Source organism: Taudactylus pleione, unplaced genomic scaffold (assembly GCF_031769625.1).
Source record: "Taudactylus pleione unplaced genomic scaffold, aTauple2 ptg000860l, whole genome shotgun sequence".
NCBI classification, from domain to species: domain Eukaryota; kingdom Metazoa; phylum Chordata; class Amphibia; order Anura; family Myobatrachidae; genus Taudactylus; species Taudactylus pleione.
Window position 1 is genome coordinate 863419 of NW_028285262.1, and position 26974 is coordinate 890392.

The window sequence follows — 26974 nt, forward strand, 5'->3', positions numbered from 1 at the left end:
GATGGAGCTTTGTGGGACTCCCATGGGTGCAGGGGGGCAGAGCCAGAGGTAGAAGCAAAGGAGGGGGTTTTGGCTAGTCTGAATTGAACCAATAGAGAAGGGTGTAACAAAGGCCAGTGTGGTGAGCAGAGGCCCAGAGGTTCCTGGAGGATAAGCAAAGAGAAATGGGGAGTGAGACACGGTGTATTGTGATGGGAACCTCAGGTAGCGAGTGTCTGGTGAGGCTGCGTATACACCTATAGCTAGATCTGTCCAATATGGCTGCTGGGAAGGAAAATCTGGTAACGTATGGGATCAAATAACAATATAAAATTGTTCCCAAACACTGGAAAACGGACCCGATTTCCCTTCCCACCAGAGATATATCTATAGGTGTGTACGTAGCCTAATGGTGCGTACACACTGGGCAATCAGGAAAGACAGTACGATTATGATATCGTAATCGTACAGTCGTTCCTGATCCCCCTGTAGTGCCTACACGGAACGATCAGTCGGTCAGTGTAGGCTCCCTCCCTCATCCCTGAACCTGCACAATCTGTCGTTATGGACAGATTGTGCTGCGTGTTCAGGCGATGGACAATGTCCGAAACCACCAGCGGGAGCACGCGTCGCTGGTCGTTTCCGTCATTATGGTGCGTGATTACGATGACGTAATCATGCAATCGCTCAGTAATATCGCCCAGTGTGTATGCACCATAAGTGTGATGGGAAACTCTAGGCTGAGTGTGAAGGGGTAACAGTCCAAGAGGTACTGGGAGGGGGAGGTGCATGCCAGGGATGGAGGGGGGTGGGTAATGTATGGAGGAAACGCATGATGGGGCAGTGAGACACGGCAGAGGTGGGAGGTGCTGGATAGATGTGGGAGTGAGTTGGGGAAATGTGAATTATGCAGCAGGCAAAGACCTAGATGTAGAAGAGGATTGGATTCAGAGAATAGAGACAGACACTGGAAGACCCTAGATCCCCGGTGGTATGCATCATGGGGATGTAGTTATTAGACCGCCGGCCGGGATGCGCTGGTCTAAATCCTGACTGCTAAAGCCCGACGTGGAATTTATCTTAATCCCAGTGTCGGAATGCAGGAGGACGCCATCCCAAACAAGGTAAGTCCGGGGCGTCTTAGCAGTTAGCCGTGAGGGGTGGGGGAGGGTTAGATTTAGCCACCCCATGGGGGAACTTAGGGGTAGGCACCCCCTGTGGAGGGTTAGGGATAGGCTTGGGAAGGGGGTGTTAGGCCCTCCCCCTGGAGGGTTAGGGTGTTCAGAGGGGGTTAGGTTTAGGTACTCCTGGGGAGACTAATGCTGGGCATACACTATTATACTGTTATCTGTCAGATATCTGTCCAGTCTGGCTGGTTGGAATGAAAACCTGGTAATGTATGGGAGCAAATGACAATCAACCATATGGTCTTAAACATTGTAAAAAGGACAAAAAAAATGTTAAAATTTGTTAAATTCCTGTGTTTTAACTAATTTGTTTGAATAAACCATTTTTGACTGTTGTCCAGTTTTTGTGAGCAAATGGACGATTGTCATTTGCTCCCATACATTACCAGGTTTTCATTCCAACCAGCCAGATTGGACAGATATCTGACAGATAACAGTATAGTGTATGCCCAGCTTTAGGTTTAGGCACCACCAAGGGGAGGGTTACGATACTTATCAGCCCCAGTAGGGATCTCCTCCTGTTGAGTTTCCGCAGTCGGGATTTGTATTTTAATCCCGTTCCGTATCATGCACCCAAGATGGCGGCAGAGCCTTGTCATGCTGCTACAGTAATGCGCTTACATGGAGACATTGATCACATGTTGCAGGGAGGCCTAGACAACTGTCACTACAGGCTCATTGCCTGACGGGATGTGACACATGAGATGACAAAAGCCCACTTAGTTTAGTGACACCTACTCACCTAAGTCATCTGCAGATGTCTCCTCACACATCATTGCCGCAGTCACGCCACACAGAACCCTCATGATGCGCCAGGTCTTGACTGCTAGCGCTGGACGTTTTTTTTTTTTTTTCTTTCATTCCCACTTTTAGCCGAAAATGCATGTCGTGCGTCCCAATTGCATCGCAATGCGCCAAAGAATACTGTACTGATAATTTGATATTTTACACTTTTTTTTTTTTAAATAGATTCAGAGACTCAGGAGGACACCAATATACAGGTGTCACACATCATATTACTCAGCGCAGTCTCCCATATAGAGACTCAGGAGCACACAGATATACAGGTGTCACATATCACATTACTCAGCGCAGTCTCCCATATACAGACTCAGGAGCACACAGATATACAGGTGTCACATATCACATTACTCAGCGCAGTCTCCCATATACAGACTCAGGAGCACACAGATATACAGGTGTCACATATCACATTACTCAGCGCAGTCTCCCATATACAGAATCAGGAGCACACAGATATACAGGTGTCACATATCACATTACTCAGCGCAGTCTCCCATATACAGACTCAGGAGCACACAGATATACAGGTGTCACATATCACATTACTCAGCGCAGTCTCCCATATACAGACTCAGGAGCACACAGATATACAGGTGTCACATATCACAGTACTCAGCGCAGTCTCCTATATACAGACTCAGGAGCACACAGATATAGAGGTGTCACATATCACATTACTCAGCACAGTCTCCTATATACAGACTCAGGAGCACACAGATATACATGTGTCACATATCACATTACTCAGCACAGTCTCCCATATACAGACTCAGGAGCACACAGATATACATGTGTCACATATCACATTACTCAGCACAGTCTCCCATATACAGACTCAGGAGCACACAGATATACAGGTGTCACATATCACATTACTCAGCGCAGTCTCCATATATAGACTCAGGAGCACACAGATATACAGGTGTCACATATCACATTACTCAGCGCAGTCTCCTATATACAGACTCAGGAGCACACAGATATACAGGTGTCACATATCACATTACTCAGCGCAGTCTCCATATACAGACTCAGGAGCACACAGATATACAGGTGTCACATATCACATTACTCAGCGCAGTCTCCCATATACAGACTCAGGAGCACACAGATATACAGGTATCACATTACTCAGCGCAGTCTCCCATATACAGACTCAGGAGCACACAGATATACAGGTGTCACATATCACATTACTCAGCGCAGTCTCCCATATACAGACTCAGGAGCACACAGATATACAGGTGTCACATATCATATTACTCAGCGCAGTCTCCCATATACAGACTCAGGAGCACACAGATATACAGGTGTCACATATCACATTACTCAGCGCAGTCTTCCATATACAGACTCAGGAGCACACAGATATACAGGTGTCACATATCACATTACTCAGCGCAGTCTCCTATATACAGACTCAGGAGCACACAGATATACAGGTGTCACATATCACATTACTCAGCGCAGTCTCCTATATACAGACTCAGGAGCACACAGATATACAGGTGTCACATATCACATTACTCAGCGCAGTCTCCTATATACAGACTCAGGAGCACACAGATATACAGGTGTCACATATCACATTACTCAGCACAGTCTCCATATACAGACTCTGGAGCACACTTTTCTACTTCAGGGTCCATAGGGGGTCCACAGGGTTGACCTTGGGGTATAGCTTGGATCTGGATCCACGGGCACCATACAGTTAAAGCTTTAGCTCCCAGGATGCACTTGGGTCCTCCTCTATACCCCGCCCCAGAGCCACAGGCACCTCAGTTTCAGTTTGGTGCCGGCCGAAGTCGGTTGCACTGTGCAGTGGGGCTGCAGGAGCAGCCCCTAAGCTTTATTTTTACAGAAGAAAAGTTTTTTATTTTCTCTCTTGTTTTACACTTAATGCAGCAGCATAGGACTGTCCTTCTGGACGTCCATGCTGCTGCTTCAACACCCCGCTGGCGCTGCGACGCCAGTACTGCTCTGGGGATTGCAGCGGGACCCCGGAGTTATTCCTAGCATGGCTCCGGGACCTCCCTCTGACTGCTGCCGGACTCTACGGGGAACAGGTAAGCCGCGAGCGGCGCTCTTATCGCCGCTCGCGGGGGTAAATGCTGTCAGTTGCCACCGGTCTCTGGGGACAGACCGGCGGCGCTAGTAGCGGCGGCGGGCTCCCCCTCATGCAGGCATACCCCGCGCTCCGCTGGACCACCAGGGTATAAGTTCCGGAGGGGAACCGGCATCCCTGGGGTTAAATACTAGCCAGGGGAGGCAGCCTTCCCTGGTTTAGCGGCTCCTCCCCTCAGCTCAGCGCGCCTTTTCTCACGTGTACTGGCGTCGCTGAGCTGCTCCTCTGCTGGCCACTCCTCAGAGCTCTCCGGCTAACGCAGGCTCCCAGGCAGGTGCATGGTCAGGTCCCCCTGTGTACCTCTCCCCTACCTAAAGGACAGTGTACACAGCGCTATAACTCCCCCCAGACACTGAATCTGGGTGGTTGAGGGCAGCGTTTGGTGCAGTAAGTACAATCTTCCTGCATTGTATGTGACTTTGCTAGTGCTGCTGTCTGTACTTATTCTCTAATTGCTGTCAGCTTATATCTATCCCTTTGCTTCTCCTACAGCCCGAAGGTGTGTGGGGGAGGGGCGTTTTTCTATTAACCTCACTTTTATAAATCATGTATTTGTGAGGTCAGTCACATACTGTTGTGTGCTACACAGTACCATATTTTTGGGCCTGTTTGTGCTGCATGCTGGTGAGTGCGGGGGTGTTAACACCGTATGTCCTCTGCTGATAAGTATTTATTGTATAATTACTGTATCATGTCTGATGAGGAGACTGAGCACTCCGGGGCTCCTGTGTTGCTTTCCTGCAGACGCTGTTCTGCTGGTGTTAATGGGAGGATTTATCTCAGGATGGTCTTTGCGGGCAGTGCCAGCTGGCACCAGGCCCCTCTATACCCCCTATGCAGCAGGACCCCCCTTGGGCGATGTTTTCACAAGTGCTGACATCTATTGTAGATGTCGATCCCTACAGTGACCCCTTCTGGGGCATTGTCCCAGCACTCTATCTCCCATTCCCCGGATATTCCGCAGGTATTTCGGTCTCCCTCCGGGGCCCAGACTGTGAGACAGTATTCGGGGCTGCCTGTGTATGTCCAGCCTCCCTCTGTATCACAACAGTCTGTAGTGACTTTTCAGGGCTTCCCTCAGTCGGCTCCTCCGCCTTGGGTGGATGTTCTCTCCAACTCGGTACAGAGTTTGGCGCCTTCATCCTCGACTTTTCAGTCATTTTTGCAGGGTGATGTGCCACAGAAGGCGACTAAGCGGCCTGTTGTGAGTTTACTCACTGCGCAGGTATCAGAATCGGATCCCTCTTCAGATGATGGAGAGGTCCATGAGGATTCTGATTTGGATGCGGTGGGACCGGAGGTTGAGCCTAGGTCCTCCATTAATGTTCCAGCATTAGTTAGGGCGGTGCGGGCTATTCTCAATATAGAAGAGGAGGCACCGGTCCCTAAGTCGAAGTTTCCTGACTTCAAGAAAGCAAAGGTTACTTCTAATGTGTTCCCTCTGTCCGATCAGTTGGCGGATCATATGGCGGCGGCCTGGCAATTACCCAGCCAAGAGATTCCAACCGCAGAAAGGGTTGGCTTCTCATTATCCCTTTCCTGAGGATCATTGCAGGAAATGGGTGACTCCACCAGCGGTGGATTCACATGTCGCTTGCTTGGTTAAAACCGCTACGCTACCATTGCCGTCTATTTCCTCTTTAAAGGATCCAACGGACAGGAAAGTGGAGATTTGTTTGAAGTCGCTCTCCGGAGCGGTGGTGCGCCCGTCCATGGCCAGTTCCTGCGTGGCTAAAGCCATTGAGAACTGGGCCAAAGCCTTGGAGGATTCTCTTATGGGCGGTGTTCCGGATGTTTAGAGAGCATTAGTGGCACAAATGAGGGATGCCGATTCCTATATTGGGGAAGCGTCATTGGACGCAAGCATGTTAACCTCTAGAGTTTCGGCTGCGGCTGTGTCTGCTCGGAGATCCTTGTGGCTGCGGTCCTGGAGGGCTGATGCGGACTCTAAAAAGGGTCTGGAGGCTCTCCCCTTTAATGGAGATTTGCTATTTGGTCCAGATTTGGACAAAATAGTGGATACCTTGGCTAAGTCCAAGTCGGCTTTCCTCCCTTCGGCTTCTGCGCCGGCTAGGGTGAGGAGCACTGCAGTTCGGTCCTTTCGGGTTCAGGGTAAGGCCAAGGGCCAGTCCTTCCCGAGACATTCAGCGACCAAAGCCTCATCCAAACCCAAGAAGCATATGGAATGCTTGGCGCCCCTCTTCCAAACAGGAGGATAAACCTGCTGCCTGACGGGACGGGCCTCTCCCTGGGGGACCCCAGAGTGGGAGGCCGACTTCTCAGATTCGCCCAGTGTTGGTTCAGTACCACCACGGATGCTTGGGTTCGAGAAGTAGTCTCTCAAGGGTACGCCCTGTCGTTTCGGTGCAGGCCGCCCCACCAATTTTTTTGCACGAGTCCTTCGCTGGACGAGTCCAAAGCTTCGCATCTCTGTTTCTGGTGCAGAGACCCAATGGGTCTCATCGCCCTATTCTGAGTTTGAGGCCTCTGAACAAGTACCTCCAGAGTTCCCAAGTTCAGGATGGAAACATTGCGGTCCATCATCCTGGCGATGGAACCGGGGGACTTCATGGTCTCCCTCGATATCCAGGACGCCTATCTCCATGTGCCCGTGGCACCGGCACATCAGCGGTACCTGAGGTTTGCTATCCTAAACCAACACTACCAATTTCGGGCATTGCCTTTCGTTCTTTCCACGGCTCTGAGGGTTTTCACCAAGGTGATGGCAGTCATGGCTGCCCACCTTCGGGGTCAGGGTATTTGGTTGCTGCCGTACCTGGACGATCTGCTGCTGCTGGCGAGCTCCCCGGAGGTGCTTCTTCATCATCTCCACCTGACAATTGCTTGTCTTCAAGCACATGGGTGGTTGATAAATTGGAAGAAGTAGTCTCTGATCCCATCTCAACGGATGGTCCATCTGGGAGCACTTCTGGACTCCAGTCAACAAGGGATTTTCTTGACTCTGGAAAAGGTATCCTCTCTACAACTGAGGATACACGGTTGCCTAAGCAGTGGCAGGGTGTCAATACATTCGGCAATGAGTCCTGGGGTCCATGGTGTCGGCATTCGACATGGTGGAGTTCGCCCAGTTCCATTCCAGACCCCTGCAGGGGCAGATTCTTGTGGAATGGAGCGGGTTGTCCCGCCGGATACGATCCCAGATACTGGTATTGTCCCCGGAAGTGCGCCGGTCCTTGGCGTTGTGGCTGCAGTCAGCTCATCTCAGCCAGGGTCGCCCCTTTTGGATTCCGGACTGGGTTCTGCTCACGACAGATGCCAATCTCCGGGGTTGAGGGGCAGTGACCGGCTCGTTGTCTCTTCAGGGCCGTTGGTCGGCGGAGGAGGCCGTCCTTCCCATAAACATTCTAGAGCTACGGGCAGTGTACCGTGCTCTTCTGGCGTCAGGCACCGTTCTTCTCGGAAGAGCAGTTCAGGTGCAATCAGACAACGCCACCACGGTGGCTTACATAAATCACCAGGGAGGAACTCGCAGTCGAGCTGCGATGTTGGAAGTGTCCCAAATCCTGACTTGGATGGAGTGCCACCTTCCAGCAATATCGGCAGTCTTCGTCCCGGGAGTCCTCAATTGGGAGGCAGACTTCCTCAGCCGTCACGACGTGCATCCCGGGGAATGGTCGCTTCACCCAGAGGTGTTTCAACTTCTCGTGGACAGGTGGGGACTGCCGGAATTGGACCTGATTGCCTCTCGTCACAATTACAAGTTGCCCATATATGGCTCAAGGACAAGGGACGCAGGCGCAAGCCTAGAGGATGCGTTGTCAGTGAAATGGTCGTTTCACCTAGTGTATCTGTTTCCTCCAGTCTCCCTGCTCCCTCGGGTACTCAGAAAGATCTAACAGGACGGAGGCACGTTTCTGCTGGTGGCTCCAGCTTGGCCCAGACGTCCTTGGTACTCCGATCTCAGGGGCCTGTCTGTAGACGCTCCGTACCTTCTGCCTCAACGTCGAGATCTGTTGTCTCAGGGTCCCTGCCTTTACCCGGATCTGGGTCGACTGTCTTTGACGGCGTGGCTCTTGAGACAGCCGTCTTAAGGTCCCAGGGCTTTTCAAGCGCTGTCAACAGTACCATGCTTAGGGCACGTAAACCTGCCTCTGCACGGATTTACCACAGAGTGTGGCACACTTACTTTCAGTGGCGCGAGTCTAGAAGCTCTGACCCTCGGGTGTTCAGAGTTTTCTAGGATTTTGGCATTTCTGCAGTCAGGTCTTGACCTGGGCTTACGGCTTGCTTCCCTAAGAGTTTATGTATCGGCCCTGTCAGTGTGGTTCCAACGAAGGATTACCACACTGCCTGACGTTCACACTTTGTTCCAAGGTGTTCTGAGGATCCAGCCTCCCTTTGTGCCTCCAGTGGCTCCGTGGGACTTGGCGGTGGTTCTTCGGGTCCTGCAGGGACCTCCTTTTGAGCCTCTTGAGTCGGTTGACCTCAAGTGGTTAACACTTAAGACTGTGTTTCTCCTGGCTCTTACTTCGGCCAGGAGGGTATCCGAGTTGGGGGCACTTTCCTGTATCCCCCCCTTCATGAGTTTTTGCCTAAAGTGGTTGCTAAGTTCCACATAGATCAGGAACTTGTGGTGCCAGCTTTTCAGGCTCCGGGTCTTACGGCTGGCAAGGCTTCGCTGGATGTGGTCCGGGCTCTCAGAATTTATGTTGAACGGACGGCCTCTGTTAGGAAGTCCGATTCGTTGTTCATCCTCTTTGGTTTCCATAAGAGGGGTTGGCCTGCCAACAAACAAACTTTAGCCCGTTGGCTTTGTTCTGTTATTAGGGAGGCTTATATACAGGAACGTTTGCCTGTTCCAGCCTCGGTTAAGGCTCATTCCACTCGGTCTGTAGGCCCTTCTTGGGCTGCTAGACGTGGTGCCTCCGCTGTTCAGCTGTGCAAGGCAGCCACTTGGTCTTCAATTCAGACATTTTTGAGGTTTTATGCGTTTGACACCTTTGCCTCTCAGGATGCATCCTTCGGGCGCAGGATTCTCCTTTCTGCTCAGGAGCGTCCCCGCCCTTAGTTGAACTGCTTTGGGACATGCCCAAGGTCAACCCTGTAGACCCCCTATGGACCCTGAAGTAGAAAACAAGAGATATGGTAAGAACTTACCTTTGTTATCTCTGTTTCTACGAAGTCCATAGGGTCCACAGGGCGCCCGCCCTGACGCACCTGGCTTCAAATGGGCTGTGGTACTGGTCACCGGTGTTTCCGTCTCCCATTTCTGTGAGTATGGTTTCTTGTGTGTTCCAGTCTTCCTTCTCTCTGTTTAGTCTCCTCCTTCGGCCTAGGCTACTTACCAACTGAGGTGCCTGTGGCTCTGGGGCGGGGTATAGAGGAGGACCCAAGTGCATCCTGGGAGCTAAAGCTTTAACTGTATGGTGCCCGTGGATCCAGACCCAAGGTCAACCCTATGGACTTCGTAGAAACCGAGATAACAAAGGTAAGTTCTTACCATATCTCTTGTTATATACAGGTGTCGCATATCACATTACTCAGCGCAGTCTCTCATATACAGACTCAGGTGCACACAGATATACAGGTGTCACATATCACATTACTCAGCGCAGTCTCCTATATACAGACTCAGGAGCACACAGATATACAGGTGTCACATATCACATTACTCAGCGCAGTCTCCCATATACAGACTCAGGAGCACACAGATATACAGGTGTCACATATCACATTACTCAGCGCAGTCTCCTGGAGCGTCTAAGCTCCCTGATATGCATTTTCGGGGAAAGAGACGCCTGACACTAGAGGAGTTACATGGGACCTGGCTGCTGACACGCACACACCAGGCATTTCGGGTTACGTGGCATATGGATGGTAGATGTATGAGGACACTGCTGTATAATGCCTATGCTTCCTGTGTGTGACTGGTCACTAGGCCTGTAGTGGTTTAGTATCCTGTAGCTTCACTCTGGTCACTGACTACTCCTGGGACAAGGAAATACGGACTATGGCGTACATCTACATGTGCGCTAACAAAGCCTAGAGAAGGCTCCTTAATGAACCAGCCTTAACAGTTGGCAGAAGTTGGGTTCCACCGCTCAGTTGTAATGAGTGACGGTATGTTGTCCTTATGTTGGCATGGTCTGCTCCCCTCACCCCCTTCTCATTTCCTCGCATAAAGCAGCAAAGGTACAAAAACAAATTGGTAACAGACGACAGAATTCACTAGAAAGACACAAAGCAAAGGGCCACAACATAAGGGGATTAATAGATGAGACCGGTGCCTGTATGTATGTATATCCAGAATGTATTGCTGACTAGAAGGATTGTGCATTTATGGTAACAGCAAATATTTCTTCCTAACACTTCTGCTTACCAGGACGTTTCTTCCCAGAGTGCCCGATGTTACCCCGTCACCTGCAGAGTGTGGGCAGCAGGTGTGTTGCCCGTGCTGGTCCTTCACGGCCTCCATTTATGAATAGTAACTTTCTTCGATGCCCATGTTGGACCGTACAGTGCCCTTCGTCTCCTTATCTGCCTATGGTCAGCCAGTGTCCCCCAGGACAGTCAAGGCCCTATAACTGGTTTCTCCCACAAAGAACGGCCCCGCCAGGCCCCAATTCCTCCTCCTGGTTCCCTCCTCGCCCATCCTGGATACAGGTTTCTTACTGCAATATGAGCTCTACAGGAGACGAATCGTTTAGAAAACGTAGGAAAAATGCAGAGGATGAAGACCGGGGACGCACATCGTGGCAAAAACGGTCCTACCCGCCGGCGAGTGACTTAAGGGTTTCACCAACACATAGCTCATCGGAGATGCCAGACCCCCAAACAGAAGTGAAAGGTAAGAACCACGGCTACAGAGCCCCCTTGGTGCATCTCTTCACCACTATCATTTACCCCAGCGAATTCCAGTGCTAACCTCTTCCTTCCGTTCCGTGGTGAGCAAAAAGTGGTCCTCCAGCTGCTGTGGGACTACACATCCCAGCAAGCCCTGTCACAGTTTTGCTATCGGGGTATGCAGCAGCTGGAGTGTTACTTATTGTCCACCTCTGCTCTAAATGAGAACTAAGCGAGGGTTTCCAAAACGTATTCCTCCAGGAAACAGTCCAGGTCTTAAGAATATCCATGCTTCGGCACAGTTGGTATAATCAAACAGACTAATTGAGTCACCTGTGCTTAAGCATGGATATCGTTAAAATCTGCACTGCTAGAGTGTCATGAGTATGAGGGCATTGCAGGGTTTTGAGTGGGGTAAAGCTGATTGATTTCCCCCAAATAGAATCACGTCTCTAATTACAGCTAAGGGGTTTCTACCAATATTATAACAAGGTTGTGAACAATTTATTGAATCCATTTTTATGTTAGATTTATTTGCAACTTAAGGTTTTAAATAAGGTGCGTATCCACTAGTAGATAGGGGAAGGACAGTTCGATTACAATATCGTTCCTCCTGCCCTGCAGTGCTTACACTAAGCGATATATCATTCAGTGCAGGCACCCTCCCTCATCCCTGAGCATGGCCAATCTGTCCTTATCTGCAGATTGACCGCCACGTTCAGGCGATGATTGATGTCGGAAACAACCAGCGACGCGCGCTCCCGCTGGTCGTTTCCGACATTTTCATGCCCGATTTGTGCACGATTAATGAGCGATTTAACGTTATCGTTCAATCGCTCATTTTAATCGGCAAGTGGATACCCAACTTTTAAGAGCGCATTTTGTGCAGATTTGTGTTGATGAGCGGTAAGAATTCCCAGTTCCATTATAACTCCATAATGTAAGAAAATAAAATGTGAATAATATTGCAGGAGGGGGAATACTATTTCTTCTCACTATAGACGTCTTATAAACGTATAATTGCTAAACTGAGCTGTCCTCAGCAGCTGGTGCAAAGAGAAGATGGGAGGATTTCCGCCACCTCCATTCTGACCGACCGGCGCAGATGAAGTTTGACTTTACAGTGATGTCCTATAACATCCTATCCCAGGACCTGCTGGAGGACAACTGCAGCCTGTACAGCCACTGCCGGAGACCGTACCTGTTCTGGAATTACCGCCTCCCCAATATCTTACATGAGCTGCAGGAAATGGACGCCGACGTAAGTTTGATCGATGTTTCACCTTTAAAGTCCCCCAAACCTTAATTAATATTGACCATTATTTACAGACCCGGCATAGTACATTGCACTTTACAAGTGAGAATATTGTTATAATAAAAGACTGGGCAATAACGGACGGAGAGGTAGGAGGGCCCTGCTCGCAGGCTTACACTCTATAGAAGAAGTTCCCAAACTCTGCCATTACTGTCCAAGTTTTAAGGGAATCCATGGTTAAGCAGAGGTGACTTAATTAGCACCTCAGTCAAGTTGATTTAACCATCTGGGCTCAAGCCTGGATAGCCTTAAAACCTGGACTGTAATGGCGGAGTTTGGGAACCTCTGCTTTTTAGAGAAATGGGGGTGTGATATATGTAGTATGTAGAACTTAGCCTGATGTAAATCCATGCAGATTGCAGAGGGTCTTGGTGGGCTGTATGATCCGGTCACGCTTGTTGGCCTGGGGTCCTGGTGTAGAAAGTTCTGTGGACTACATCCAAATGAATTTGGGTTATTCTGAAATTACATTTTCAGCCTTTGGAGGCTAGGTTTATCTTCTCGGGTTTTTATACTAAATCCGATGGAAAAGAATTATTTTTAATTTATTGTAGAGCGCATCCCGGCGTAATGTCATAATAAAACCGGTGCGGATCCTGGTGTCCCAATACAATGAGTGACAGAGGGTATACGCTGAGCCTCTTATACATATATACTGCAAACGTTATTACATCTACAAAAACATACGCTGAGCCTAGAACTGTCCTAAGCTGTAATAATATCTCATAACAAGATCTGGGTTGGGTACAGGATGCCGGCGCTCAGAATCCCAACGACAGGCCCCCTCCCCCCCGCAGCGTAACCCTCCCACTAAGCCCAATACTTGCCGTCAGAATCCTAGCGCCGGGATTCTGACTGGTGTGGGGATTCCGGCGCCCACATACTGAGCACTGGCATCCGGACGGCCAGGATATAAACTACAACTCCAAAGTTTTATCATACGCAGTTCTTACCTCAGGATGACGCGGCTTCGCTCCTCTACTGACCGTATATTATAAGCTATACATCTGCATGAGAGATCTACAAGGGCTGAGGCAAGAAGAATGGGGCAGGAATTGTAGTTGTGTAGTATTTTTATGTCAGCCGAGGATCGACATTGCTCCAGTCCTAACGCTGTGAGATCAGTCCAGCCGCTCTTATCTCACCTATGTCACACTGTGCCCCCCCCACCACCCCTTACCGGCCACACACATGGTGCCACACCTAGGTCACCAATGTCACTGTGTGCCCTGTGCACAGACTGCTATGTACCCTATCCTATTCATGTGACCGCAGGCCCAAAGCCCCTCTCCCCCCACCCCTTACCAGCCGCACGCATGATGCCATACCTATCTCACCAATGTCACTGTGTGCCCTGTGCACAGGCTGCTATGTAGCCTATCCTATTCATGTGACCGCAGGCCCAAAGCCCCTCTCCCCCCACCCCTTACCAGCCACACACATGGTGCCACACCTATCTCACCAATGTCACACTGTGCCCCCCCACCACCCCTTACCAGCCACACACATGGTGCCACACCTATCTCACCAATGTCACTGTGTGCCCTGTGCACAGACTGCTATGTAGCCTATCCTATTCATGTGACCGCAGGCCCAAAGCCCCTCTCCCCCCACCCCTTACCAGCCACACACATATTGCCATACCTATCTCACCAATGTCACTGTGTGCCCTGTGCACAGACTGCTTTGTAGCCTATCCTATTCATGTGACCGCAGGCCCAAAGCCCCTCTCCCCCCACCCCTTACCAGCCACACACATGGTGCCACACCTATCTCACCAATGTCACACTGTGCCCCCCCACCACCCCTTACCAGCCACACACATGGTGCCACACCTATCTCACCAATGTCACTGTGTGCCCTGTGCACAGACTGCTATGTAGCCTATCCTATTCATGTGACCGCAGGCCCAAAGCCCCTCTCCCCCCACCCCTTACCAGCCACACACATATTGCCATACCTATCTCACCAATGTCACTGTGTGCCCTGTGCACAGGCTGCTATGTAGCCTATCCTATTCATGTGACCGCAGGCCCAAAGCCCCTCTCCCCCCACCCCTTACCAGCCACACACATGGTGCCACACCTATCTCACCAATGTCACACTGTGCCCCCCCACCACCCCTTACCAGCCACACACATGGTGCCACACCTATCTCACCAATGTCACTGTGTGCCCTGTGCACAGACTGCTATGTAGCCTATCCTATTCATGTGACCGCAGGCCCAAAGCCCCTCTCCCCCCACCCCTTACCAGCCACACACATATTGCCATACCTATCTCACCAATGTCACTGTGTGCCCTGTGCACAGGCTGCTATGTAGCCTATCCTATTCATGTGACCGCAGGCCCAAAGCCCCTCTCCCCCCACCCCTTACCAGCCACACACATGGTGCCATACCTATCTCACCAATGTCACTGTGTACCCTGTGCACAGACTGCTATGTAGCCTATCCTATTCATGTGGCTGCAGGCCCAAAGCCCCTCTCCCCCCACCCCTTACCAGCCACACACATGGTGCCATACCTATCTCACCAATGTCACTGTGTGCCCTGTGCACAGACTGCTATGTAGCCTATCCTATTCATGTGGCTGCAGGCCCAAAGCCCCTCTCCCCCCACCCCTTACCAGCCACACACATGGTGCCACACCTATCTCACCAATGTCACACTGTGCCCCCCCACCACCCCTTACCAGCCACACACATGGTGCCACACCTATCTCACCAATGTCACTGTGTGCCCTGTGCACAGACTGCTATGTACCCTATCCTATTCATGTGACCGCAGGCCCAAAGCCCCTCTCCCCCCACCCCTTACCAGCCACACACATATTGCCATACCTATCTCACCAATGTCACTGTGTGCCCTGTGCACAGACTGCTTTGTAGCCTATCCTATTCATGTGACCGCAGGCCCAAAGCCCCTCTCCCCCCACCCCTTACCAGCCACACACATATTGCCATACCTATCTCACCAATGTCACTGTGTGCCCTGTGCACAGGCTGCTATGTAGCCTATCCTATTCATGTGACAGCGGGCACAAAGCATCTCTCCCCCCACCCCTTACCGGCCACACACATGGTGCCACACCTATCTCACCAATGTCACTGTGTGCCCTGTGCACAGACTGCTATGTAGCCTATCCTATTCATGTGGCTGCAGGCCCAAAGCCCCTCTCCCCCCACCCCTTACCAGCCACACACATGGTGCCATACCTATCTCACCAATGTCACACTGTGCCCCCCCACCACCCCTTACCAGCCACACACATGGTGCCACACCTATCTCACCAATGTCACTGTGTGCCCTGTGCACAGACTGCTATGTAGCCTATCCTATTCATGTGACCGCAGGCCCAAAGCCCCTCTCCCCCCACCCCTTACCAGCCACACACATATTGCCATACCTATCTCACCAATGTCACTGTGTGCCCTGTGCACAGGCTGCTATGTAGCCTATCCTATTCATGTGACCGCAGGCCCAAAGCCCCTCTCCCCCCACCACCCCTTACCAGCCACACACATGGTGCCATACCTATCTCACCAATGTCACTGTGTACCCTGTGCACAGACTGCTATGTAGCCTATCCTATTCATGTGACAGCGGGCACAAAGCATCTCTCCCCCCACCCCTTACCGGCCACACACATGGTGCCACACCTATCTCACCAATGTCACTGTGTGCCCTGTGCACAGACTGCTATGTAGCCTATCCTATTCATGTGGCTGCAGGCCCAAAGCCCCTCTCCCCCCACCCCTTACCAGCCACACACATGGTGCCACACCTATCTCACCAATGTCACACTGTGCCCCCCCACCACCCCTTACCAGCCACACACATGGTGCCACACCTATCTCACCAATGTCACTGTGTGCCCTGTGCACAGACTGCTATGTACCCTATCCTATTCATGTGACCGCAGGCCCAAAGCCCCTCTCCCCCCACCCCTTACCAGCCACACACATATTGCCATACCTATCTCACCAATGTCACTGTGTGCCCTGTGCACAGACTGCTTTGTAGCCTATCCTATTCATGTGACCGCAGGCCCAAAGCCCCTCTCCCCCCACCCCTTACCAGCCACACACATGGTGCCACACCTATCTCACCAATGTCACACTGTGCCCCCCCACCACCCCTTACCAGCCACACACATGGTGCCACACCTATCTCACCAATGTCACTGTGTGCCCTGTGCACAGACTGCTATGTAGCCTATCCTATTCATGTGACCGCAGGCCCAAAGCCCCTCTCCCCCCACCCCTTACCAGCCACACACATATTGCCATACCTATCTCACCAATGTCACTGTGTGCCCTGTGCACAGGCTGCTATGTAGCCTATCCTATTCATGTGACCGCAGGCCCAAAGCCCCTCTCCCCCCACCCCTTACCAGCCACACACATGGTGCCACACCTATCTCACCAATGTCACACTGTGCCCCCCCACCACCCCTTACCAGCCACACACATGGTGCCACACCTATCTCACCAATGTCACTGTGTGCCCTGTGCACAGACTGCTATGTAGCCTATCCTATTCATGTGACCGCAGGCCCAAAGCCCCTCTCCCCCCACCCCTTACCAGCCACACACATATTGCCATACCTATCTCACCAATGTCACTGTGTGCCCTGTGCACAGGCTGCTATGTAGCCTATCCTATTCATGTGACCGCAGGCCCAAAGCCCCTCTCCCCCCACCCCTTACCAGCCACACACATGGTGCCATACCTATCTCACCAATGTCACTGTGTACCCTGTGCACAGACTGCTATGTAGCCTATCCTATTCATGTGGCTGCAGGCCCAAAGCCCCTCTCCCCCCACCCCTTACCAGCCACACACATGGTGCCATACCTATCTCACCAATGTCACTGTGTGCCCTGTGCACAGACTGCTATGTAGCCTATCCTATTCATGTGGCTGCAGGCCCAAAGCCCCTCTCCCCCCACCCCTTACCAGCCACACACATGGTGCCATACCTATCTCACCAATGTCACTGTGTACCCTGTGCACAGACTGCTATGTAGCCTATCCTATTCATGTGGCTGCAGGCCCAAAGCCCCTCTCCCCCCACCCCTTACCAGCCACACACATGGTGCCACACCTATCTCACCAATGTCACACTGTGCCCCCCCACCACCCCTCCAGCCACACACATGGTGCCACACCTATCTCACCAATGTCACTGTGTGCCCTGTGCACAGACTGCTATGTACCCTATCCTATTCATGTGACCGCAGGCCCAAAGCCCCTCTCCCCCCACCCCTTACCAGCCACACACATATTGCCATACCTATCTCACCAATGTCACTGTGTGCTCTGTGCACAGACTGCTTTGTAGCCTATCCTATTCATGTGACCGCAGGCGCAAAGCCCCTCTCCCCCCACCCCTTACCAGCCACACACATGGTGCCACACCTATCTCACCAATGTCACACTGTGCCCCCCCACCACCCCTTACCAGCCACACACATGGTGCCACACCTATCTCACCAATGTCACTGTGTGCCCTGTGCACAGACTGCTATGTAGCCTATCCTATTCATGTGACCGCAGGCCCAAAGCCCCTCTCCCCCCACCCCTTACCAGCCACACACATATTGCCATACCTATCTCACCAATGTCACTGTGTGCCCTGTGCACAGGCTGCTATGTAGCCTATCCTATTCATGTGACAGCGGGCACAAAGCATCTCTCCCCCCACCCCTTACCGGCCACACACATGGTGCCACACCTATCTCACCAATGTCACTGTGTGCCCTGTGCACAGACTGCTATGTAGCCTATCCTATTCATGTGGCTGCAGGCCCAAAGCCCCTCTCCCCCCACCCCTTACCAGCCACACACATGGTGCCACACCTATCTCACCAATGTCACACTGTGCCCCCCCACCACCCCTTACCAGCCACACACATGGTGCCACACCTATCTCACCAATGTCACTGTGTGCCCTGTGCACAGACTGCTATGTACCCTATCCTATTCATGTGACCGCAGGCCCAAAGCCCCTCTCCCCCCACCCCTTACCAGCCACACACATATTGCCATACCTATCTCACCAATGTCACTGTGTGCCCTGTGCACAGACTGCTTTGTAGCCTATCCTATTCATGTGACCGCAGGCCCAAAGCCCCTCTCCCCCCACCCCTTACCAGCCACACACATGGTGCCACACCTATCTCACCAATGTCACACTGTGCCCCCCCACCACCCCTTACCAGCCACACACATGGTGCCACACCTATCTCACCAATGTCACTGTGTGCCCTGTGCACAGACTGCTATGTAGCCTATCCTATTCATGTGACCGCAGGCCCAAAGCCCCTCTCCCCCCACCCCTTACCAGCCACACACATATTGCCATACCTATCTCACCAATGTCACTGTGTGCCCTGTGCACAGGCTGCTATGTAGCCTATCCTATTCATGTGACCGCAGGCCCAAAGCCCCTCTCCCCCCACCCCTTACCAGCCACACACATGGTGCCACACCTATCTCACCAATGTCACACTGTGCCCCCCCACCACCCCTTACCAGCCACACACATGGTGCCACACCTATCTCACCAATGTCACTGTGTGCCCTGTGCACAGACTGCTATGTAGCCTATCCTATTCATGTGACCGCAGGCCCAAAGCCCCTCTCCCCCCACCCCTTACCAGCCACACACATATTGCCATACCTATCTCACCAATGTCACTGTGTGCCCTGTGCACAGGCTGCTATGTAGCCTATCCTATTCATGTGACCGCAGGCCCAAAGCCCCTCTCCCCCCACCCCTTACCAGCCACACACATGGTGCCATACCTATCTCACCAATGTCACTGTGTACCCTGTGCACAGACTGCTATGTAGCCTATCCTATTCATGTGGCTGCAGGCCCAAAGCCCCTCTCCCCCCACCCCTTACCAGCCACACACATGGTGCCATACCTATCTCACCAATGTCACTGTGTGCCCTGTGCACAGACTGCTATGTAGCCTATCCTATTCATGTGGCTGCAGGCCCAAAGCCCCTCTCCCCCCACCCCTTACCAGCCACACACATGGTGCCATACCTATCTCACCAATGTCACTGTGTACCCTGTGCACAGACTGCTATGTAGCCTATCCTATTCATGTGGCTGCAGGCCCAAAGCCCCTCTCCCCCCACCCCTTACCAGCCACACACATGGTGCCATACCTATCTCACCAATGTCACTGTGTGCCCTGTGCACAGACTGCTATGTACCCTATCCTATTCATGTGACCGCAGGCCCAAAGCCCCTCTCCCCCCACCCCTTACCAGCCACACACATATTGCCATACCTATCTCACCAATGTCACTGTGTGCCCTGTGCACAGGCTGCTATGTAGCCTATCCTATTCATGTGACAGCGGGCACAAAGCATCTCTCCCCCCACCCCTTACCGGCCACACACATGGTGCCACACCTATCTCACCAATGTCACTGTGTGCCCTGTGCACAGACTGCTATGTAGCCTATCCTATTCATGTGGCTGCAGGCCCAAAGCCCCTCTCCCCCCACCCCTTACCAGCCACACACATGGTGCCACACCTATCTCACCAATGTCACACTGTGCCCCCCCACCACCCCTTACCAGCCACACACATGGTGCCACACCTATCTCACCAATGTCACTGTGTGCCCTGTGCACAGACTGCTATGTACCCTATCCTATTCATGTGACCGCAGGCCCAAAGCCCCTCTCCCCCCACCCCTTACCAGCCACACACATATTGCCATACCTATCTCACCAATGTCACTGTGTGCCCTGTGCACAGACTGCTTTGTAGCCTATCCTATTCATGTGACCGCAGGCCCAAAGCCCCTCTCCCCCCACCCCTTACCAGCCACACACATGGTGCCACACCTATCTCACCAATGTCACACTGTGCCCCCCCACCACCCCTTACCAGCCACACACATGGTGCCACACCTATCTCACCAATGTCACTGTGTGCCCTGTGCACAGACTGCTATGTAGCCTATCCTATTCATGTGACCGCAGGCCCAAAGCCCCTCTCCCCCCACCCCTTACCAGCCACACACATATTGCCATACCTATCTCACCAATGTCACTGTGTGCCCTGTGCACAGGCTGCTATGTAGCCTATCCTATTCATGTGACCGCAGGCCCAAAGCCCCTCTCCCCCCACCCCTTACCAGCCACACACATGGTGCCACACCTATCTCACCAATGTCACTGTGTGCCCTGTGCACAGACTGCTATGTAGCCTATCCTATTCATGTGACCGCAGGCCCAAAGCCCCTCTCCCCCCACCCCTTACCAGCCACACACATGGTGCCACACCTATCTCACCAATGTCACTGTGTGCCCTGTGCACAGACTGCTATGTAGCCTATCCTATTCATGTGACCGCAGGCCCAAAGCCCCTCTCCCCCCACCCCTTACCAGCCACACACATGGTGCCACACCTATCTCACCAATGTCACTGTGTGCCCTGTGCACAGACTGCTATGTAGCCTATCCTATTCATGTGACCGCAGGCCCAAAGCCCCTCTCCCCCCACCCCTTACCAGCCACACACATGGTGCCACACCTATCTCACCAATGTCACTGTGTGCCCTGTGCACAGACTGCTATGTAGCCTATCCTATTCATGTGACCGCAGGCCCAAAGCCCCTCTCCCCCCACCCCTTACCAGCCACACACATGGTGCCACACCTATCTCACCAATGTCACTGTGTGCCCTGTGCACAGACTGCTATGTAGCCTATCCTATTCATGTGACCGCAGGCCCAAAGCCCCTCTCCCCCCACCCCTTACCAGCCACACACATGGTGCCACACCTATCTCACCAATGTCACTGTGTGCCCTGTGCACAGACTGCTATGTACCCTATCCTATTCATGTGACCGCAGGCCCAAAGCCCCTCTCCCCCCACCCCTTACCAGCCACACACATGGTGCCACACCTATCTCACCAATGTCACTGTGTGCCCTGTGCACAGACTGCTATGTACCCTATCCTATTCATGTGACCGCAGGCCCAAAGCCCCTCTCCCCCCACCCCTTACCAGCCACACACATGGTGCCACACCTATCTCACCAATGTCACTGTGTGCCCTGTGCACAGACTGCTATGTAGCCTATCCTATTCATGTGACCGCAGGCCCAAAGCCCCTCTCCCCCCACCCCTTACCAGCCACACACATGGTGCCACACCTATCTCACCAATGTCACTGTGTGCCCTGTGCACAGACTGCTATGTACCCTATCCTATTCATGTGACCGCAGGCCCAAAGCCCCTCTCCCCCCACCCCTTACCAGCCACACACATGGTGCCATACCTATCTCACCAATGTCACTGTGTGCCCTGTGCACAGACTGCTATGTAGCCTATCCTATTCATGTGGCTGCAGGCCCAAAGCCCCTCTCCCCCCACCCCTTACCAGCCACACACATGGTGCCATACCTATCTCACCAATGTCACTGTGTACCCTGTGCACAGACTGCTATGTAGCCTATCCTATTCATGTGGCTGCAGGCCCAAAGCCCCTCTCCCCCCACCCCTTACCAGCCACACACATGGTGCCATACCTATCTCACCAATGTCACTGTGTGCCCTGTGCACAGACTGCTATGTACCCTATCCTATTCATGTGACCGCAGGCCCAAAGCCCCTCTCCCCCCACCCCTTACCAGCCACACACATATTGCCATACCTATCTCACCAATGTCACTGTGTGCCCTGTGCACAGGCTGCTATGTAGCCTATCCTATTCATGTGACAGCGGGCACAAAGCATCTCTCCCCCCACCCCTTACCGGCCACACACATGGTGCCACACCTATCTCACCAATGTCACTGTGTGCCCTGTGCACAGACTGCTATGTAGCCTATCCTATTCATGTGGCTGCAGGCCCAAAGCCCCTCTCCCCCCACCCCTTACCAGCCACACACATGGTGCCACACCTATCTCACCAATGTCACACTGTGCCCCCCCACCACCCCTTACCAGCCACACACATGGTGCCACACCTATCTCACCAATGTCACTGTGTGCCCTGTGCACAGACTGCTATGTACCCTATCCTATTCATGTGACCGCAGGCCCAAAGCCCCTCTCCCCCCACCCCTTACCAGCCACACACATATTGCCATACCTATCTCACCAATGTCACTGTGTGCCCTGTGCACAGACTGCTTTGTAGCCTATCCTATTCATGTGACCGCAGGCCCAAAGCCCCTCTCCCCCCACCCCTTACCAGCCACACACATGGTGCCACACCTATCTCACCAATGTCACACTGTGCCCCCCCACCACCCCTTACCAGCCACACACATGGTGCCACACCTATCTCACCAATGTCACTGTGTGCCCTGTGCACAGACTGCTATGTAGCCTATCCTATTCATGTGACCGCAGGCCCAAAGCCCCTCTCCCCCCACCCCTTACCAGCCACACACATATTGCCATACCTATCTCACCAATGTCACTGTGTGCCCTGTGCACAGGCTGCTATGTAGCCTATCCTATTCATGTGACAGCGGGCACAAAGCATCTCTCCCCCCACCCCTTACCGGCCACACACATGGTGCCACACCTATCTCACCAATGTCACTGTGTGCCCTGTGCACAGACTGCTATGTAGCCTATCCTATTCATGTGGCTGCAGGCCCAAAGCCCCTCTCCCCCCACCCCTTACCAGCCACACACATGGTGCCACACCTATCTCACCAATGTCACACTGTGCCCCCCCACCACCCCTTACCAGCCACACACATGGTGCCACACCTATCTCACCAATGTCACTGTGTGCCCTGTGCACAGACTGCTATGTACCCTATCCTATTCATGTGACCGCAGGCCCAAAGCCCCTCTCCCCCCACCCCTTACCAGCCACACACATATTGCCATACCTATCTCACCAATGTCACTGTGTGCCCTGTGCACAGACTGCTTTGTAGCCTATCCTATTCATGTGACCGCAGGCCCAAAGCCCCTCTCCCCCCACCCCTTACCAGCCACACACATGGTGCCACACCTATCTCACCAATGTCACACTGTGCCCCCCCACCACCCCTTACCAGCCACACACATGGTGCCACACCTATCTCACCAATGTCACTGTGTGCCCTGTGCACAGACTGCTATGTAGCCTATCCTATTCATGTGACCGCAGGCCCAAAGCCCCTCTCCCCCCACCCCTTACCAGCCACACACATATTGCCATACCTATCTCACCAATGTCACTGTGTGCCCTGTGCACAGGCTGCTATGTAGCCTATCCTATTCATGTGACCGCAGGCCCAAAGCCCCTCTCCCCCCACCCCTTACCAGCCACACACATGGTGCCACACCTATCTCACCAATGTCACACTGTGCCCCCCCACCACCCCTTACCAGCCACACACATGGTGCCACACCTATCTCACCAATGTCACTGTGTGCCCTGTGCACAGACTGCTATGTAGCCTATCCTATTCATGTGACCGCAGGCCCAAAGCCCCTCTCCCCCCACCCCTTACCAGCCACACACATATTGCCATACCTATCTCACCAATGTCACTGTGTGCCCTGTGCACAGGCTGCTATGTAGCCTATCCTATTCATGTGGCTGCAGGCCCAAAGCCCCTCTCCCCCCACCCCTTACCAGCCACACACATGGTGCCATACCTATCTCACCAATGTCACTGTGTGCCCTGTGCACAGACTGCTATGTAGCCTATCCTATTCATGTGGCTGCAGGCCCAAAGCCCCTCTCCCCCCACCCCTTACCAGCCACACACATGGTGCCATACCTATCTCACCAATGTCACTGTGTGCCCTGTGCACAGACTGCTATGTACCCTATCCTATTCATGTGACCGCAGGCCCAAAGCCCCTCTCCCCCCACCCCTTACCAGCCACACACATATTGCCATACCTATCTCACCAATGTCACTGTGTGCCCTGTGCACAGGCTGCTATGTAGCCTATCCTATTCATGTGACAGCGGGCACAAAGCATCTCTCCCCCCACCCCTTACCGGCCACACACATGGTGCCACACCTATCTCACCAATGTCACTGTGTGCCCTGTGCACAGACTGCTATGTAGCCTATCCTATTCATGTGGCTGCAGGCCCAAAGCCCCTCTCCCCCCACCCCTTACCAGCCACACACATGGTGCCACACCTATCTCACCAATGTCACACTGTGCCCCCCCACCACCCCTTACCAGCCACACACATGGTGCCACACCTATCTCACCAATGTCACTGTGTGCCCTGTGCACAGACTGCTATGTACCCTATCCTATTCATGTGACCGCAGGCCCAAAGCCCCTCTCCCCCCACCCCTTACCAGCCACACACATATTGCCATACCTATCTCACCAATGTCACTGTGTGCCCTGTGCACAGACTGCTTTGTAGCCTATCCTATTCATGTGACCGCAGGCCCAAAGCCCCTCTCCCCCCACCCCTTACCAGCCACACACATGGTGCCACACCTATCTCACCAATGTCACACTGTGCCCCCCCACCACCCCTTACCAGCCACACACATGGTGCCACACCTATCTCACCAATGTCACTGTGTGCCCTGTGCACAGACTGCTATGTAGCCTATCCTATTCATGTGACCGCAGGCCCAAAGCCCCTCTCCCCCCACCCCTTACCAGCCACACACATATTGCCATACCTATCTCACCAATGTCACTGTGTGCCCTGTGCACAGGCTGCTATGTAGCCTATCCTATTCATGTGACCGCAGGCCCAAAGCCCCTCTCCCCCCACCCCTTACCAGCCACACACATGGTGCCACACCTATCTCACCAATGTCACACTGTGCCCCCCCACCACCCCTTACCAGCCACACACATGGTGCCACACCTATCTCACCAATGTCACTGTGTGCCCTGTGCACAGACTGCTATGTAGCCTATCCTATTCATGTGACCGCAGGCCCAAAGCCCCTCTCCCCCCACCCCTTACCAGCCACACACATATTGCCATACCTATCTCACCAATGTCACTGTGTGCCCTGTGCACAGGCTGCTATGTAGCCTATCCTATTCATGTGACCGCAGGCCCAAAGCCCCTCTCCCCCCACCCCTTACCAGCCACACACATGGTGCCATACCTATCTCACCAATGTCACTGTGTACCCTGTGCACAGACTGCTATGTAGCCTATCCTATTCATGTGGCTGCAGGCCCAAAGCCCCTCTCCCCACACCCCTTACCAGCCACACACATGGTGCCATACCTATCTCACCAATGTCACTGTGTGCCCTGTGCACAGACTGCTATGTAGCCTATCCTATTCATGTGGCTGCAGGCCCAAAGCCCCTCTCCCCCCACCCCTTACCAGCCACACACATGGTGCCATACCTATCTCACCAATGTCACTGTGTGCCCTGTGCACAGACTGCTATGTAGCCTATCCTATTCATGTGGCTGCAGGCCCAAAGCCCCTCTCCCCCCACCCCTTACCAGCCACACACATGGTGCCATACCTATCTCACCAATGTCACTGTGTGCCCTGTGCACAGACTGCTATGTACCCTATCCTATTCATGTGACCGCAGGCCCAAAGCCCCTCTCCCCCCACCCCTTACCAGCCACACACATATTGCCATACCTATCTCACCAATGTCACTGTGTGCCCTGTGCACAGGCTGCTATGTAGCCTATCCTATTCATGTGACAGCGGGCACAAAGCATCTCTCCCCCCACCCCTTACCGGCCACACACATGGTGCCACACCTATCTCACCAATGTCACTGTGTGCCCTGTGCACAGACTGCTATGTAGCCTATCCTATTCATGTGGCTGCAGGCCCAAAGCCCCTCTCCCCCCACCCCTTACCAGCCACACACATGGTGCCACACCTATCTCACCAATGTCACACTGTGCCCCCCCACCACCCCTTACCAGCCACACACATGGTGCCACACCTATCTCACCAATGTCACTGTGTGCCCTGTGCACAGACTGCTATGTACCCTATCCTATTCATGTGACCGCAGGCCCAAAGCCCCTCTCCCCCCACCCCTTACCAGCCACACACATATTGCCATACCTATCTCACCAATGTCACTGTGTGCCCTGTGCACAGACTGCTTTGTAGCCTATCCTATTCATGTGACCGCAGGCCCAAAGCCCCTCTCCCCCCACCCCTTACCAGCCACACACATGGTGCCACACCTATCTCACCAATGTCACACTGTGCCCCCCCACCACCCCTTACCAGCCACACACATGGTGCCACACCTATCTCACCAATGTCACTGTGTGCCCTGTGCACAGACTGCTATGTAGCCTATCCTATTCATGTGACCGCAGGCCCAAAGCCCCTCTCCCCCCACCCCTTACCAGCCACACACATATTGCCATACCTATCTCACCAATGTCACTGTGTGCCCTGTGCACAGGCTGCTATGTAGCCTATCCTATTCATGTGACCGCAGGCCCAAAGCCCCTCTCCCCCCACCCCTTACCAGCCACACACATGGTGCCATACCTATCTCACCAATGTCACTGTGTACCCTGTGCACAGACTGCTATGTAGCCTATCCTATTCATGTGGCTGCAGGCCCAAAGCCCCTCTCCCCCCACCCCTTACCAGCCACACACATGGTGCCATACCTATCTCACCAATGTCACTGTGTGCCCTGTGCACAGACTGCTATGTAGCCTATCCTATTCATGTGGCTGCAGGCCCAAAGCCCCTCTCCCCCCACCCCTTACCAGCCACACACATGGTGCCACACCTATCTCACCAATGTCACTGTGTGCCCTGTG

At 53.1% G+C, this 26974-nt stretch overlaps 1 protein-coding gene across 3 annotated transcripts in view; it reads left to right on the forward strand.

The window, feature by feature from the left end:
- ANGEL2 (angel homolog 2) overlaps nt 1-26974 on the forward strand; it is a 59736-nt gene that overhangs the window by 11746 nt on the left and 21016 nt on the right. For 2 of the 3 annotated variants that reach the window (XM_088458850.1, XM_088458847.1), the window contains exons 2-3: nt 10439-10903; nt 11946-12160. In XM_088458850.1, the coding sequence (XP_088314976.1) occupies nt 10439-10903; nt 11946-12160 (680 nt within the window). The remainder of the gene's footprint in view (nt 1-10438; nt 10904-11945; nt 12161-26974) is intronic. The other variant, XM_088458848.1, reaches the window with a different exon arrangement.